The 13,362-nt window shown below is 35.1% G+C and overlaps 1 protein-coding gene across 4 annotated transcripts in view; it reads right to left on the minus strand.

Moving 5' to 3' along the window:
• The window catches only part of ASCC3 (activating signal cointegrator 1 complex subunit 3), a 377,280-nt gene that overhangs the window by 4,521 nt on the left and 359,397 nt on the right, over nucleotides 1–13,362 (minus strand). For all 4 annotated transcript variants that reach the window (XM_024248504.3, XM_024248503.3, XM_054557910.2 and 1 more), the window contains 2 exons: nucleotides 4,764–4,915; nucleotides 2,948–3,095 (listed from right to left, as the gene is read on the minus strand). In XM_024248504.3, coding sequence (XP_024104272.2) covers nucleotides 2,948–3,095; nucleotides 4,764–4,915 — 300 coding nt within the window. The remainder of the gene's footprint in view (nucleotides 1–2,947; nucleotides 3,096–4,763; nucleotides 4,916–13,362) is intronic.

A 13,362-nucleotide genomic window follows, 5' to 3' on the forward strand; every position in this document is an offset into this window, starting at 1 on the left:
CTTTTTAATGTCTTTGTAAAAATAACTAAAAGAGGGCTTATCATTATTTAAACTTGTGATTCCTTTATTGTAAATCCCTCCTGATATTGAGCAGCTGTTGACTATACTAAAATAAAACAAGTTAAAAAATGTTTGTTGTCGAACTGGTTTGTTTTAGAGAAGCATCTATTCAGACATTCATGTGGCTTCTAAGATGGAGAGCATTACTTGGGGATAAAAGGGAAACCTGAAAAAATTTTTGTAATTCAATTATTGATGTTAGAATCCTCCATTGACCACTTATTGTACATTTTTTGGCCCATATTTCAAATTTGCCCTATTTATTCAGAAAAAAATTCTTTATATTCTATATATCATAAGGAATTCTATAAGTCTAGGGTTCCTTCTAGAAACAAATATGAATTTTTGGCATCATCATACTGAGAATACCAATTAAAATGACACATTAAAAGATATTTTACCTAACTTTATACTTGCTCTTGAAGTGGAAAGACATTTGTAAAAAATCGTATTCAAATAGCAAGTGCTCAACAATAATGAATGAATGAATGAATGAGAATACCTAGGTCTACAGAAAAGATGTAACAAAAAACTTGAGGTCTCTTTTTCTAACATATACAATTATACGGCAATATCACCATCAGTCAAGAAAACTTCTCAATACATTGGCTTTTTTTTTTTTTTTTTTTTTAATCAGTTGTTACCTTCTAAGTTAGTTTTTAAAAGTACATGGTACTTTAATTTTGGTTTTTCTTTTATTCCTTTAGTATATACTATATATTTCCTTATAGGCTTTGATTTGCTTAGTGCTGCTGAGTATACCTAATTGAAATGAAGTAGTCCTGATGAACCAAACTACCCCTTAGGAATTAAAAAAAATGTAAATTCAATGCAAATTTTCAATTCAACTCCAATCCTATAACTTGTCTTATGAATCTGAAGTCATGTCTTGAACTGGATTTTGAAGTAGTCAAGCCACAGATTGTACTTCAATCTGTACAATCTGTACAAAGGATGGTCTATCTCCTGCTAGAACCCATAGTCACTAAGTATAGAAGCTGTACCACTAGATGTTCTTCTAGGACTGGCCAGTCTGGAAAAGGGGTTAAGGGGACTTAAAAACACAATTTCTGTAAAGCATTTGACTTTGTCAGACAGCACAAGTAACATTTACCCCATGAAGCAAGGCTTGTTATGTTTCTTTACCTGTACCATTAAATTAGTTACCAATATAATGTTTTGTTATTAGTAACTCATTGGGATTTTACTTTACGAAGTCCCCAAATGTCATATCTGTCTTTTATATATATGTAATTTTTGTAGGACTTAATGTTATTATTATTTTCAATCTACAATGTGTACACATATATTTATTGGAGATATATATATATATTTATGTATATAAAACATGAACTATTTTTAAAGAAACTGCTAAGACATTTCAATACCAGCCAAACATATTTATCTGAGGATTAATCTTCATCTATTGAATCAGGCAAGAGCACTAACATGCATACAATTATTTAATTAGCAGCCAAATCCTCTGCCAGTCAGCAGCCGTTCCAGGCATACTGATGGGGTAGAAGATGCAAATCTCACAGTCGTACTGCTTTTTCTCATTACTACTGCAATTAGCACTTAAATTGATGCTTTAAACATACTAATTTCTGGAATAATTCGGGATTTGTATGTTACCTGGGATCGCCTCACTGCAGAGCCGGCACCAGATTGCTCTGCAAATTGAAGCACTTTTGAGCCAAATAACCATCATCATATCAGACAGAGCCAATTTGCATTTGGTTTTAAAGATAACAGAATGGCAATTTATGCAAATAAATTAAGTAAGTTTACTTCTGAGTTCTCCCTGAACTAATTATAACAATGTTCTAATTTTTCATCGTATCTAAAACTTGGCTTGAAATCAATGTATGTTATGTTGGAAATCTGTTGTTGCTAACAGAAGCTTTGTTTTGATTTAAATATATTGTTTTTATTCATAATTTTGATGATAATTTAGTTAGAAAGGTAGGCATTTATTATGAATATTTAAATAGTATTTTGTGCCAATCTTGGGTTCAACAGAAACTGAACAGTCAATCAGACATTAATGCCTGTTACACTTTTTCCAAGTCTTGCTCAAAAATAAGTTCCACTTGGAAAAAAAAAGACATGGTTTGGAAGTTTCTTAATACCTGCATTTGCAAGTCAATATGTTAATTATGTTATAAATCCTGAACGTTTACTTTGACATGTTTAGGGTAAAACTGCTTAAGACTTGAAGTCTAGATAGCCAAATATTTCTGGCATTGTTCATTCATATTTTTGGTCTTCCTAAAGATTGTTTGGAGACATGATCCTTGTTGTTTTCCGCAATACAGATTTAGCTTTCTATGTAAGTTATATGGTTCACATACACACATAGTTTATTTGAAAGGATACTTTTGAATCTAGAAGCAAAGTGATTATAATAAGAGAGGGGCATAAACAAATAACTGAGGGCAGTGCATGAAAATATACCCAAGCATACAGAGGGAAACACTACCCTGAAGAGAGGGAGTAGAAGGCTAGGATAATGCAGATGAGTGATGGACAAGCTACATGAGGCTTTTCACAGCCAGCTTAGTAGCATTTATACTGAAACAACTTCTCATAATGCCAATACCACTATTAATTACTATTATTGTCATTATTTTTAGTATTCATTTATTGAGTTCTTACTCTATGTCAAGAACTGTATAAAGCAGTTTACATAAGAGTATCTTCCTTAATTTTCACAAGAACTTCTTGAGACATGTATGTTTTCATGTTCATAATCATAGTAGTAAATGGCAGAGACAATTTAACTCAAGGTGAGCCTGGTTCCAAAATCCATGCTCTAAGTTAGAAAACTCTTGGTACACCTTCTCAGAGTAGGAAAGCCTTCAAAACACTTAAGAGATTGTCTTACCTGTTTCGTTTTTGCAGCATGTAGCTCACTTTCTACCATGGAGCTAAATACATGGTCTTTCCCTCCACAGGCATGGATCAGTTCAGGAAGGCACTCGATGGAGGTCCGACCCCTAGCATGTGGGCCCTTCATAATCGGCTTCCACTTCCTAGGAAATAATATCAAACCAACCAAATAATTGTTTCACAGCACAAAGATTTTCTGACAATGGTGGTTTATATAATGGTAACTTTTTTTTGTTTTAATTAAGAAATAACATTTTAAGACCATTATGCTGAGTTTAAAAATTCAGCCAGCATTCTGTATAGAATAACAGCCCAAGGCAATACTGTTATCACTGCATCAAATGTATTAATTATGTGTGAGCTCAGTAAATACTTAGGGTTCACAGACATTGGGTGTCTTTCCACAGGAAGGCACTAATGTGAAGTAATGCTTCCATGTAGATGAAGTACTGATCTGGACCCCTGACATGTGCTTAATGGGTACAGCAAATGTCTTTAATATAATTACTTAAATAAAGTTTTAAATTATAAGTTGTTAGGAACATAAAGTTAAAAGTTCATTTTGAGAATTTTTGAGATTTACAGCACAAGTAGTGCTAGATCCCAGAAACACAGGCCACATAAATTTTCCAGTAAGAAGAAAAATATAATTGAAATTGCATTAATACAGCATTCTTAAGAGTGCTGTGAAAACTGTATCAAATCTCTTAGGCCCCAAGCAGCTACCATAGCAGACCTGCGTGCTATGTGTGGTAGTACCCTAATGTGCGTTCTTTACTGCTGAAACCCTACTCCCATAACTTTTATACCATACTGGAAGGGCTCCTGAAACTGAGCTGCAGACACGCAGAGGTTATCTGCCTTTCTCCCCATGCCACCTGCTGCTGGTATGGCACACTCTCTGAGTGTCTTTTAGTTTCTAGGGACATCCCATGGTAAGAACCCAAGTACTATGGAGACAACTGCCCTGGAACCCAATATATTTGCATCAAATTGAGGGACTTTCCTAAGGAGACTTCGTGTGTGCCTGAGGTTCTTGTTGGCATCTGTGTCTAGATGTCTCAAATAACTGCCACCCCTCATCCAGATGAACAGGAGTAGGGAGTGCATGATGGCAAGCTACAGCCAGATTGTTTTGCTTGTCTACATGACTGTGAACCAATATTTTGGCTGCAAAGTATCTCTTAACTGGCGTGAAACACTGGTGTGAAAGAAACATTTCCAATTAAACATTGCCAACCCTGCTTGTATTAGACACTGTTCTTTTCCTTGCAAACATATTTCAGTCATGTACATGAGACTTACGGGTTAAATAATTGATGCTAACATAAACTCTTACGTATAGGTTATATCTTGAGCACCTAATATATATAACCACCTAGTTTGGGACATTTTGCAGATGCACAATTTACTTTTGACAATGGATTTCAGATATCTCAAGTCTCCTCAACAATAACAGACATTGGTCATTTATTTTGCTTTAGATCACAAAGCATTTTAATGATGTCTCCTTAAATGAAGATTGATATTGTAAAGGAATAAACACAATTAACATAAAAATGTTTCCAATGCTTCAAATGGAAAATGATTTAGATAGGAGAAGTTTAAACTGTAGTTCAGCTTGGGACTGATGATCAAATTCCAAACAAGAATGTTATGTCACTTGGCCATGTCTCACTCTGGGAAACAGGAGTATTTTCCATGTCAATAATCAGTATTCTGCATAACATAAAATTTCAGTGAGTACATATATAAAAAATATTTTTTTGAAATCAAAACAAAACAATTACATTGAAAAGTAAAACAATTACTTGAAAAGGTGAAGATGATGGTTTTCTATGTTTGGTAGTGTAAGAAGAGAAGAGTCTTTTAACCACCGACCCTGGATCACCATCTGAATCAGGTTGGTGATATTCAGGACAGTCACCAGCCAGCCCTGGTTTGCAGCCACGTCCAGCATTGCCTGAACAGGGAAAATGCACACGTTACAAGAATTATATCATGGTACTTGCCCCCTCCACTGGGATTCTGATGTTAGCTTTAACAAAAAACAAAGAAACCAAGCATTATATCTCTAAATTACTATTCATCAACATAGAAACCAGAAAATAAATCACAGTTGGATTGCAGGGAACAAATCCGATCATAGCATTTACTGTACATTACTTCCTAAAAAGGGCCAAATAATAAGTTTTGTTAGGGCAGCAGGGATAGCTACATAATATTGGTAGCTAGCATTAAAACAAAGATAAAAACTCAGTATACTTACTATGAGAGCAAATACTCATATAATTCACTGTATTAAGAACATTAGCAGCTGCATTTAAAGAGTGAATCTCATGTAGTCTTTCAAATTTAAACTCAATAATGGTAAGGAGATAGTTTTTCTTGCCAAAAATTTATTTTCTCCAAAGAACAGGCTAAAGATAGAGGCCTGGTTTTCTGTCAATAATACACCACACCACACACTAGCAAAGTGGGCAACTGCTAGTGGTACATGTGGAATGATGAAAAGCTATTCATATTAGTCTATACATTTAATCTAATGTTTTATGGACAAACAAAAGGCTGCATTTGCTTAAGGCAAAACTAAACAGTGAAATCTTATTTAAACAAAGGTGAAGTTTACACAGGCAAAGCTATTTCAATTAAATTAGATTCTGGAGAATGCTGACTTAAAGACACATAAGTTAATATCATGATCTTAGGTAGCTATTTTATGCAGTTTTAGTACTGTACTCTTGTTTTGGGAAATGAGGATATGAAGACAGGAGAAATTAGATATGCCTAGCAAATAATTAAAATGATACTTTAATAGTAAATATCTCAATGACAGCCAAATATTTATAAAATGTACAAAATCTGTTGTTAGTGGACTTTTAGAAATAATTTTTAACGCATATTATGTTGTAAAAATTAATTTGCTATACTACTTAGTACTGTTGATGGAGAAACATTTTCCTTCTGAGCATTGAATATCCCACTCTGTTCTCTAATTTACAAAAAGTGAAAGTTTAAAAAACATCTGGCTAAATGAATCTATGGTTTCCTTAGTATATTACAGAGAAATGGATCAAAATTTCTGGATATCATGATTCATGTGATGGCATGGTTAAATTGGTCTTTAGCATCCATTAACCTGCTAGATATACATCATAAAGGCAGAATGTTGGTATAATAGGTATATTTATACATGTGTGTGTATATGAATGTGTATACATGTATGAATGTACATATTTATAAATCTAGGGAAAATCCACTTATATTCTTCCTTTTTCTCTGTACAGCAGGATAATATACTTTGTCTTTCTTTGAAGTATATGAGACAACAGGTCATGATGAATGCTACTCATAGACAAAAAAAAGAGTAGTCCACAAGTCACAACTCTTGAGTCTTACAAAGGGAAGAGAAAAGGAAAAGAGAAATGAGTAATTATACCTAATGCAGTATTATGATGATGTCAGAACTTGCAATGTGGAGTAACTATGGCAATTTTACTTGTGATTTTACATTGCAACTTGACTGGAAATAAATTCCAGACCAAAAGCTCACATACTAGAAGAGCTAGATGGATGAACCATATGTTCTTAACTTTGAAGTTTTCATGATGAAGTTGAAAGATTTCATAAAACTTATGAGATTTCCCCACAATTTTTCACTGTAGGATCCAGATGTGAAAATGTAAAAAAATCATGCTCGCTACTTATATGAAATAAATAAAAAAGCCATATAATAAATAGAAAACTATTATTTATCTTGTTTAAATTTAGAGAAAACGTAAGTGGAGAGACCAAGAATCTGTGATGGTAAAAGGTTTTGCAGCTCCCCAATTGAGTTGAACCAAAATGTTGCTACATGTTTCTCTGCTCAATTACTCCCTAGTCGTCTTGTTCTCTTTGCCCCCACTGTTTTAGTGCAGACCTTCGTTTCTCTCCTGGAAAATTCTAATTATTCTTTATTCTTATCTAATTTCTTTTCAATCTGTACTTTATGGTGTTACTGAAGTGAACTGTAAGAAGGTAAAAGTGATCATATCATTCCTCTGCTTACGTTTCTTTAATGGTTTTACACTGTGTAGGGGATAAAAAAACTGATGCTTCTCTGAATGACAGTCAGCATCCTCTGATCTGTCTGATCCTTGCTTTTCACTCTGGCCATGTCCCCCTCTGTACTCTTAGTAGAGCAATACGTAGCTACTGATATTTTCCCACAATGACTCTTGCTTTTAAATGTTTCCTTCTCCTCCTCCTCCTCCTTCTTCTTCTTCTTTTTTCTTTTTTCTTTTTTTAAACAAATACAATTCCTTGTACTTTGTCCCTCTGGGAAATTCCTATTCATCCAACAAGTCTCATTCAAATGCTACTTTTTACAATGAAGCTGCCAGATAGTTGTAGGTACAGTCAAGCACCACATAATGATGTTTTGATCAATAACGAATGAACCTGCATATACAACAGTGGTCCCATAAGACTATACAACCATATACTCTGTAACTTTTCTATGTTTAAATATGTATAGATACATGAATATCATTGTGTTACAATTTCCTACAGTATTAAGTACACTAACATGCTATACAGGTTCATAGCCTAGATGTGTAGTGGGCTCTACCATCTAGGTCTGTGTAAGTACTCTCTATGATGTTCACACATGAAGAAATTGCCTAAGGGCACGTTTCTAAGAACTAAACCCTGTTATGTGATGCATGACAGTATTTTTCCTATGCCTCTGCTGTTCTTGACACACTCCACCATCATCCTTTTGTAATCCTCTGTTCACCCATCTGTCCTTTAAAGTATAGGCTTATTGATGGCAAGAATCTGGAATCATTCCTTGTAATTCTAGCCCCAGCACAGTGCACTCAAGAAATAATTATTAAAGAATACAGGTAAAAATCTAATTACAGTGATCATAACAACATTCTGCCTAAGTTATTGCACATCTACCAAATACAGTATGGTACAGGAGAAAAAAAACAGTTTTAACATCAGATAAACATAAAGTAATCCCCCCTTATCTGTGGGGAATATATTCTAAGACCTTAACTTTACTTAATAATGGCCCTGACGTATAAGAGTAGTGATGCTGGTAATTTGAATACGCCAAAGGGAAGCTGTAAAGTGCTTCCTTTAAGTGAAAAGGTGAATGTTCTTGATTTAATAAGAAAACAAAAGAAATCATATGCTGAGGTTGCTAAGGCATACAATAAGAAGGAAGGATAGTTTGTCCATGAAATTGTGAAGAAGAAAAAATAAATTTATGTTAGTTTTGCTGTCACACCTCAAACTGCAGAAGTTATGCCTCAGTGCATGATACATGCTTAGTTAAGATTGGAAAGTCATGAAATGTATGGGTAGAAGACATGAACAGAAACATGTTCTAATTGATGGTAATCAGGTTCTGTAGTATCCATGGTTTTAGGCATCCACTGGGGGTCTTGGAACTATGTTCTAAGGATAAGGGGGTACTGCTGTACAAGATGGCAGGGAACAAGGCCAAAGACAGATCCTGCATCTCAGGCCAAACTGGAGGTTGTGGGCCTGGTTTTCAGTTTGAGTGGGCAAGCCCATGTGACTATTCAGAGATCCAAACCTGACAGGGGCTAAGGCCAAGGGATGGTCCAGGCAAATGGATTGGAGAGTCCTGGTAGCTTGCACTGATATACTTCATATGACTGAGCTTAGGAGGAGTTCCTTGTGTCTCACTACCTTTTACAGCAGTTTTCCTGGCAGATAAGGACTAACAGGTATATGCTCCTCCCCAGACTGGGGATGCCTTTGGTAACAACTGGAGAGCATGCCTGAGTTTCCAAAGTAATCCCCAAAGTCCTTTATAGGGATCTAATACTCAGCGATCTAAACAATAAAAGTTGTTTTAGTACATGGAGGATAAATTATCCTTGACATTCATTAGCAGCTTAACATTAACATTAGGCAAATACTTAATACCCCTTTACCTCTTATCCACTTTCTACTTGACACTCTATCTACCAGACAAAGCTAGGATGATTCTGAGTGTTGGGGAAACATGAATGGGGGCTGACTGTGTGTGTGAGACTTTCTTCTACTAAGTTGGAATCAATTTCAGTGAGTTGTTGATTCGGAATTCTTTGTCATCACAAGCCCTGGAAGAATGGAAATGTGATTTCAAGCACTGTATCCACTTATAAAATTATACTACAACTAAAACCTTATTTTAGTTAGCAAAAACAATAGGGTTGTCATTTATTTAAGAGAAGTGAGCTGGAGAGGAGGTGATGAATTTAATTTTGAACACATTTTAAGTGAGGCGCTACTATGAAGCCAAGAAGTTCAGGTGAAAATGGGCTCTGGAGACAGTGTATGGGCTAGAGCTGTGGACTTAGAAATCCTGGGCACAAAGTGCGCGGTCAAAATAATTAAAATGAGCATGCATGGAGCAGAGATAGGGGAAGCAGAGCGGGGTTTACCTGGAGATGACATCTGGAAAGGGAAGGGGAGGGCAGCTAAGTGAGTCTCACAGGCACTGCTGAAATAGTCGTGATTAGGATGGATGTTTGTTAAGCATCTACTATTTGTCAAACACTCTGTTAACCATTTAATGTAAGTTATTGAATTTAAACCATTTTTCAGATGAAGACACTGTGGTTTACAAAGGTAAAGAAAACTGTCTAAGGTTGCATAGCTCTGGTAAATGGGTACAGCTGGGACTCCAGTTCTGGGGAACCTGACTTCAAAGGGCTTGCTTTAACCAATAGAGTATATTGCCTATGAAGTTCAGGATGAGGAGGAAGGTGTGTAGACTTTGCATGGGGCTCTAAATTAGAATTAAAGATTCTCTGAGGAATGTGCATACTAGATAAACTGAAACTTTGTGAAGTTTTCCTGACAAGACAGAATGTAAACAAATAATAAGTTTGGATGAAGTGTAATCAGTAGTATGATTCACAAATACATGATACTGGTTGAAGAGGGGGTGTGGTATACTAGAAAAAGGTTTAGCCTGAGAGTTTAGAGTATTGTGCCTTTAAATTAGCTGTAAGACCTTGGGCAAATCACTTAACCACTGGTATTCATTTTCCTCATCTGATAAATCAAGGAGTTTGATTAGGAGCTTTTTAATGGCTTCTATCTTCTGTAAGCTTTAATTTTTCAATGATAAAATGCAAACATACTCATACTATATAGCTGTTTGTTTTTACAGAGCTTACTTTCTATTTTTCCAGGTGGACTGTAATATCCTTGAGGTTAGGTAGCATATACTAAGCAGGAAATAAGCTGTACAGAGAAAAGACCCTTCTGGGGTCAGAGGAAGATAAATTATCTTTTTCCAGGGTATGTGGGCAAGAACTCACAGAAAAGAGGGGCTTCTGCTGGTCTCCTTTAGAGTTCAGAAAATGGGCAGTCTCTGTAAGGAAATTTTTAAAGGTGTGGGGTTCCTGAAGCCAAAGGTATCCCTTATGACTTGGATACACCACATGTCCTCAACATCTATTTCGAATCAATTTTAAGAATTTCCTAAGCATAACAGGCTTAGTCTTAGCATTTAAATTCTACCACATTTTTATAGTGGTGTAAGTATTTCTGCAAAGAACAGATTTATCCAAACCTATAGACACTCTTCTTCTTATCTTCCACAGTTGCAGTTTATACTTTAAAAAGCTAACATTTTAAGCTTGACAACATATCTTCTACATTTCATATCAAGTAAATCCCATGAATTTGTTGTAAAAAGCTCCGAACAGTGAATTATATAAAGTCAGACAGTGTAGAGAGTATGCAATATGGTGTGATAAAAATATTTGTATACTATTGCACAGATTATACAACACTTTCACTAACAGCTCTCATCTAATACTTAACAATACTAACTATGAGGCAGGCATTAATAATACCCTTCTTCACAGAAAGGGGAACTTAAGCTTAAAGAAGTTTAGCGACTATGGTAAACAAGTGATGAAGTTAAGGTTTGATTTTGGTTTTCCAGTTTCAAATATGTGCTCATTACACTGTACTCTGTTACATGTGCTGATTTCCGCATATTCTGTCTTGCTTCAAAAAGAATCTGAGGTGGCTTACATCTGACCTTGTTTCCCACATAGCAGAAAAATGTGAACTCCAGACAAAATTATTATGTATTTAATTCATTATTGTCTCTGTGGGTAAATTTTATCAACATATTTTTTGAAAATCTAAAATTTTAAAATTAATTTTAACCTACCATTTGGTTATAACTACATCTTAACATTTGATCTTCAGGCACTTATCTTTTGAAACACAACTGAATTTTGGATTTAAATAATCCAAAAGTAAAATAAGAACATTGAGCACTGTGATAAAATTATGTCAGTTTCATTGCAAGGAAATAGCATCACTGACCTAGGCTACTAAAAGAAAATCTGTATCATTAAATGTACATAAAGAGGTAGGTTAAAGGGTGGATAATAAAATCTAGCTCTAAGGCTCATTATTTTAAAAATTTCCCCTAAAATCTAAACTTCAGTTTAAGAAATCTGTCAATTTAATCCTTAGTGTCCTCAAGTCTCTGTGGCTGTAGGGTGTATGCATGGAACTGGACAGATGGCTCCAGGCTCTCTCCCCTTCTTAGTATTCTTTAGACTTATATTCTCTCTTCCTCCTCCTTTATCCCTCCTCCTCTTCAAGGAACCTTTCCTCCTTTTCCCCATATCTCTTGTCATCATCTTAATGTATGTAGTGTTAGTATAGAGATTACAATAAACATACGAAAATAACATCACTGCCAGGAGCAGTGGCTCACGCCTGTAATCCCAGCACTTTGGGAGGCCAAGGCAGGACAATCACTTAAATCCAGGAGTTCAAGACCAGCTTGGGAAACAGTGAGATCCCATAAAAAAAAAAAATTGCTGGGTGTGGTGGTGTGTGCCTGTGGTCCTAGTTACTTGGAGCCTGAGGTGGAAGGATCGCTTGAGCCCAGGAGGTTGAGGCTACTATACTCCAGCGTGGGTGACAGAGTGAGACCCTGTCTCAAAAAAAAAAAGAAAGAAAGAAAAAGAAAAAAAAAGAGAAAATAAGATCATGACAAAGGTTGAAGTGAGGCATGTCTGTTCAAATTAAATGACATGGGGATGATATATTGTCATCAGAGTTTAAAAGAAAGAAATTCATGCCAAAATGAGAAAAATTACATTAATTTATAAAAACCAAGTTGTTATTTATAAAGTGTCACAAGAATGCAAAACACTATGGAAAGATCATCAAAAACAGGAAAGTCTGAGAAACTTTCAGAGCCAAGAGGAGCCTGAGAAATGACTACTGAATTTAAAGGGATATCCACAATGAGACTCTAGAATAGAAAAGGGCATTAGGGATCATCACACATTGTATGTCTGTATCAAAATGTTATATGTACCTCAAAATAGGTACAAGTATTATATATCAAGAAAAAAATTTTAAAAAGAAAAAGGATATTAGGTAAAAAAGAATTGTGAATAAGTATAGACTTTAGTTAATAATTATTTGCCAAAATTGGCTTATTAATTGTAGCAAATGTACCTTACTAATATATTTAAGATGTCAATATTAGAGGAAAAGTAGGTTCTAGGTATACGGGAACTTTGTACTATCTTTGCAACTTTTCTGGAAATATAAAACTATTCTCAAACAAAAAGTTTATTTAAAAAAATTATGGAAATTGATCCTAGGCAGCTTGTTAAAACATTAGTTGTTAGACATCTGCTAGAAAATGCACTATTTAGTTCAAGAGCTCCCAGAAGTTTTACAATGATGGGAAAACCCGAAAAAGCTTTCTTGACAGAAAAGCACACTCCTTTAAAGGTTCAGGTCACTTGCAAGTAATGATACAATATTTTGTCAATAATTAAAATGCTATAAGTACATTTATAAGAATCTTTTTCAATAGCAACAGTTGTTCATAGTAACTTTCTCCTGAACTTTTACCCCCAGAAGGTTAGCATTCAGGAAGCTCAGCTGCTGTCTAACAAACTTAATTAATCAAAAAGTCATTTCCGAGCTGTAACTATGAGTAAAAGCGCTTCAAGTGTGCTAGCAAGCCTACAAGTTAATCAAAATGCTAATGCAGTACAAATTAAAGTTGTGATTAACATTTCACAGTAGCTGCTTAAGTGAATTGATCACACAAATGGGTTAAGCATTACTCATTTCCTACAGCCCCAACCGGGAAAAGAGTTGTTATGTGGGTATAAGGAGAGGAGCAGGGGGTAGAAGGATCCTTCATAATAGCATCATATCATCAACAAACCACCACCAAATTGTTATACAAAAGCTTACAGGTAAAGTCATCCAGAGGGAAAACAGCCTTCCAAATTATATTATAGTCCTTGAAGGGAGATTGGCTATAAATCCACAAGAGTAAGTAAAGGTGTTTAACACCTCAAAATCCACACATTTGTGTTAGTTTTGGGAAAGCTA

Source organism: Pongo abelii, chromosome 5, assembly GCF_028885655.2.
Source record: "Pongo abelii isolate AG06213 chromosome 5, NHGRI_mPonAbe1-v2.0_pri, whole genome shotgun sequence".
NCBI lineage: Eukaryota > Metazoa > Chordata > Mammalia > Primates > Hominidae > Pongo > Pongo abelii.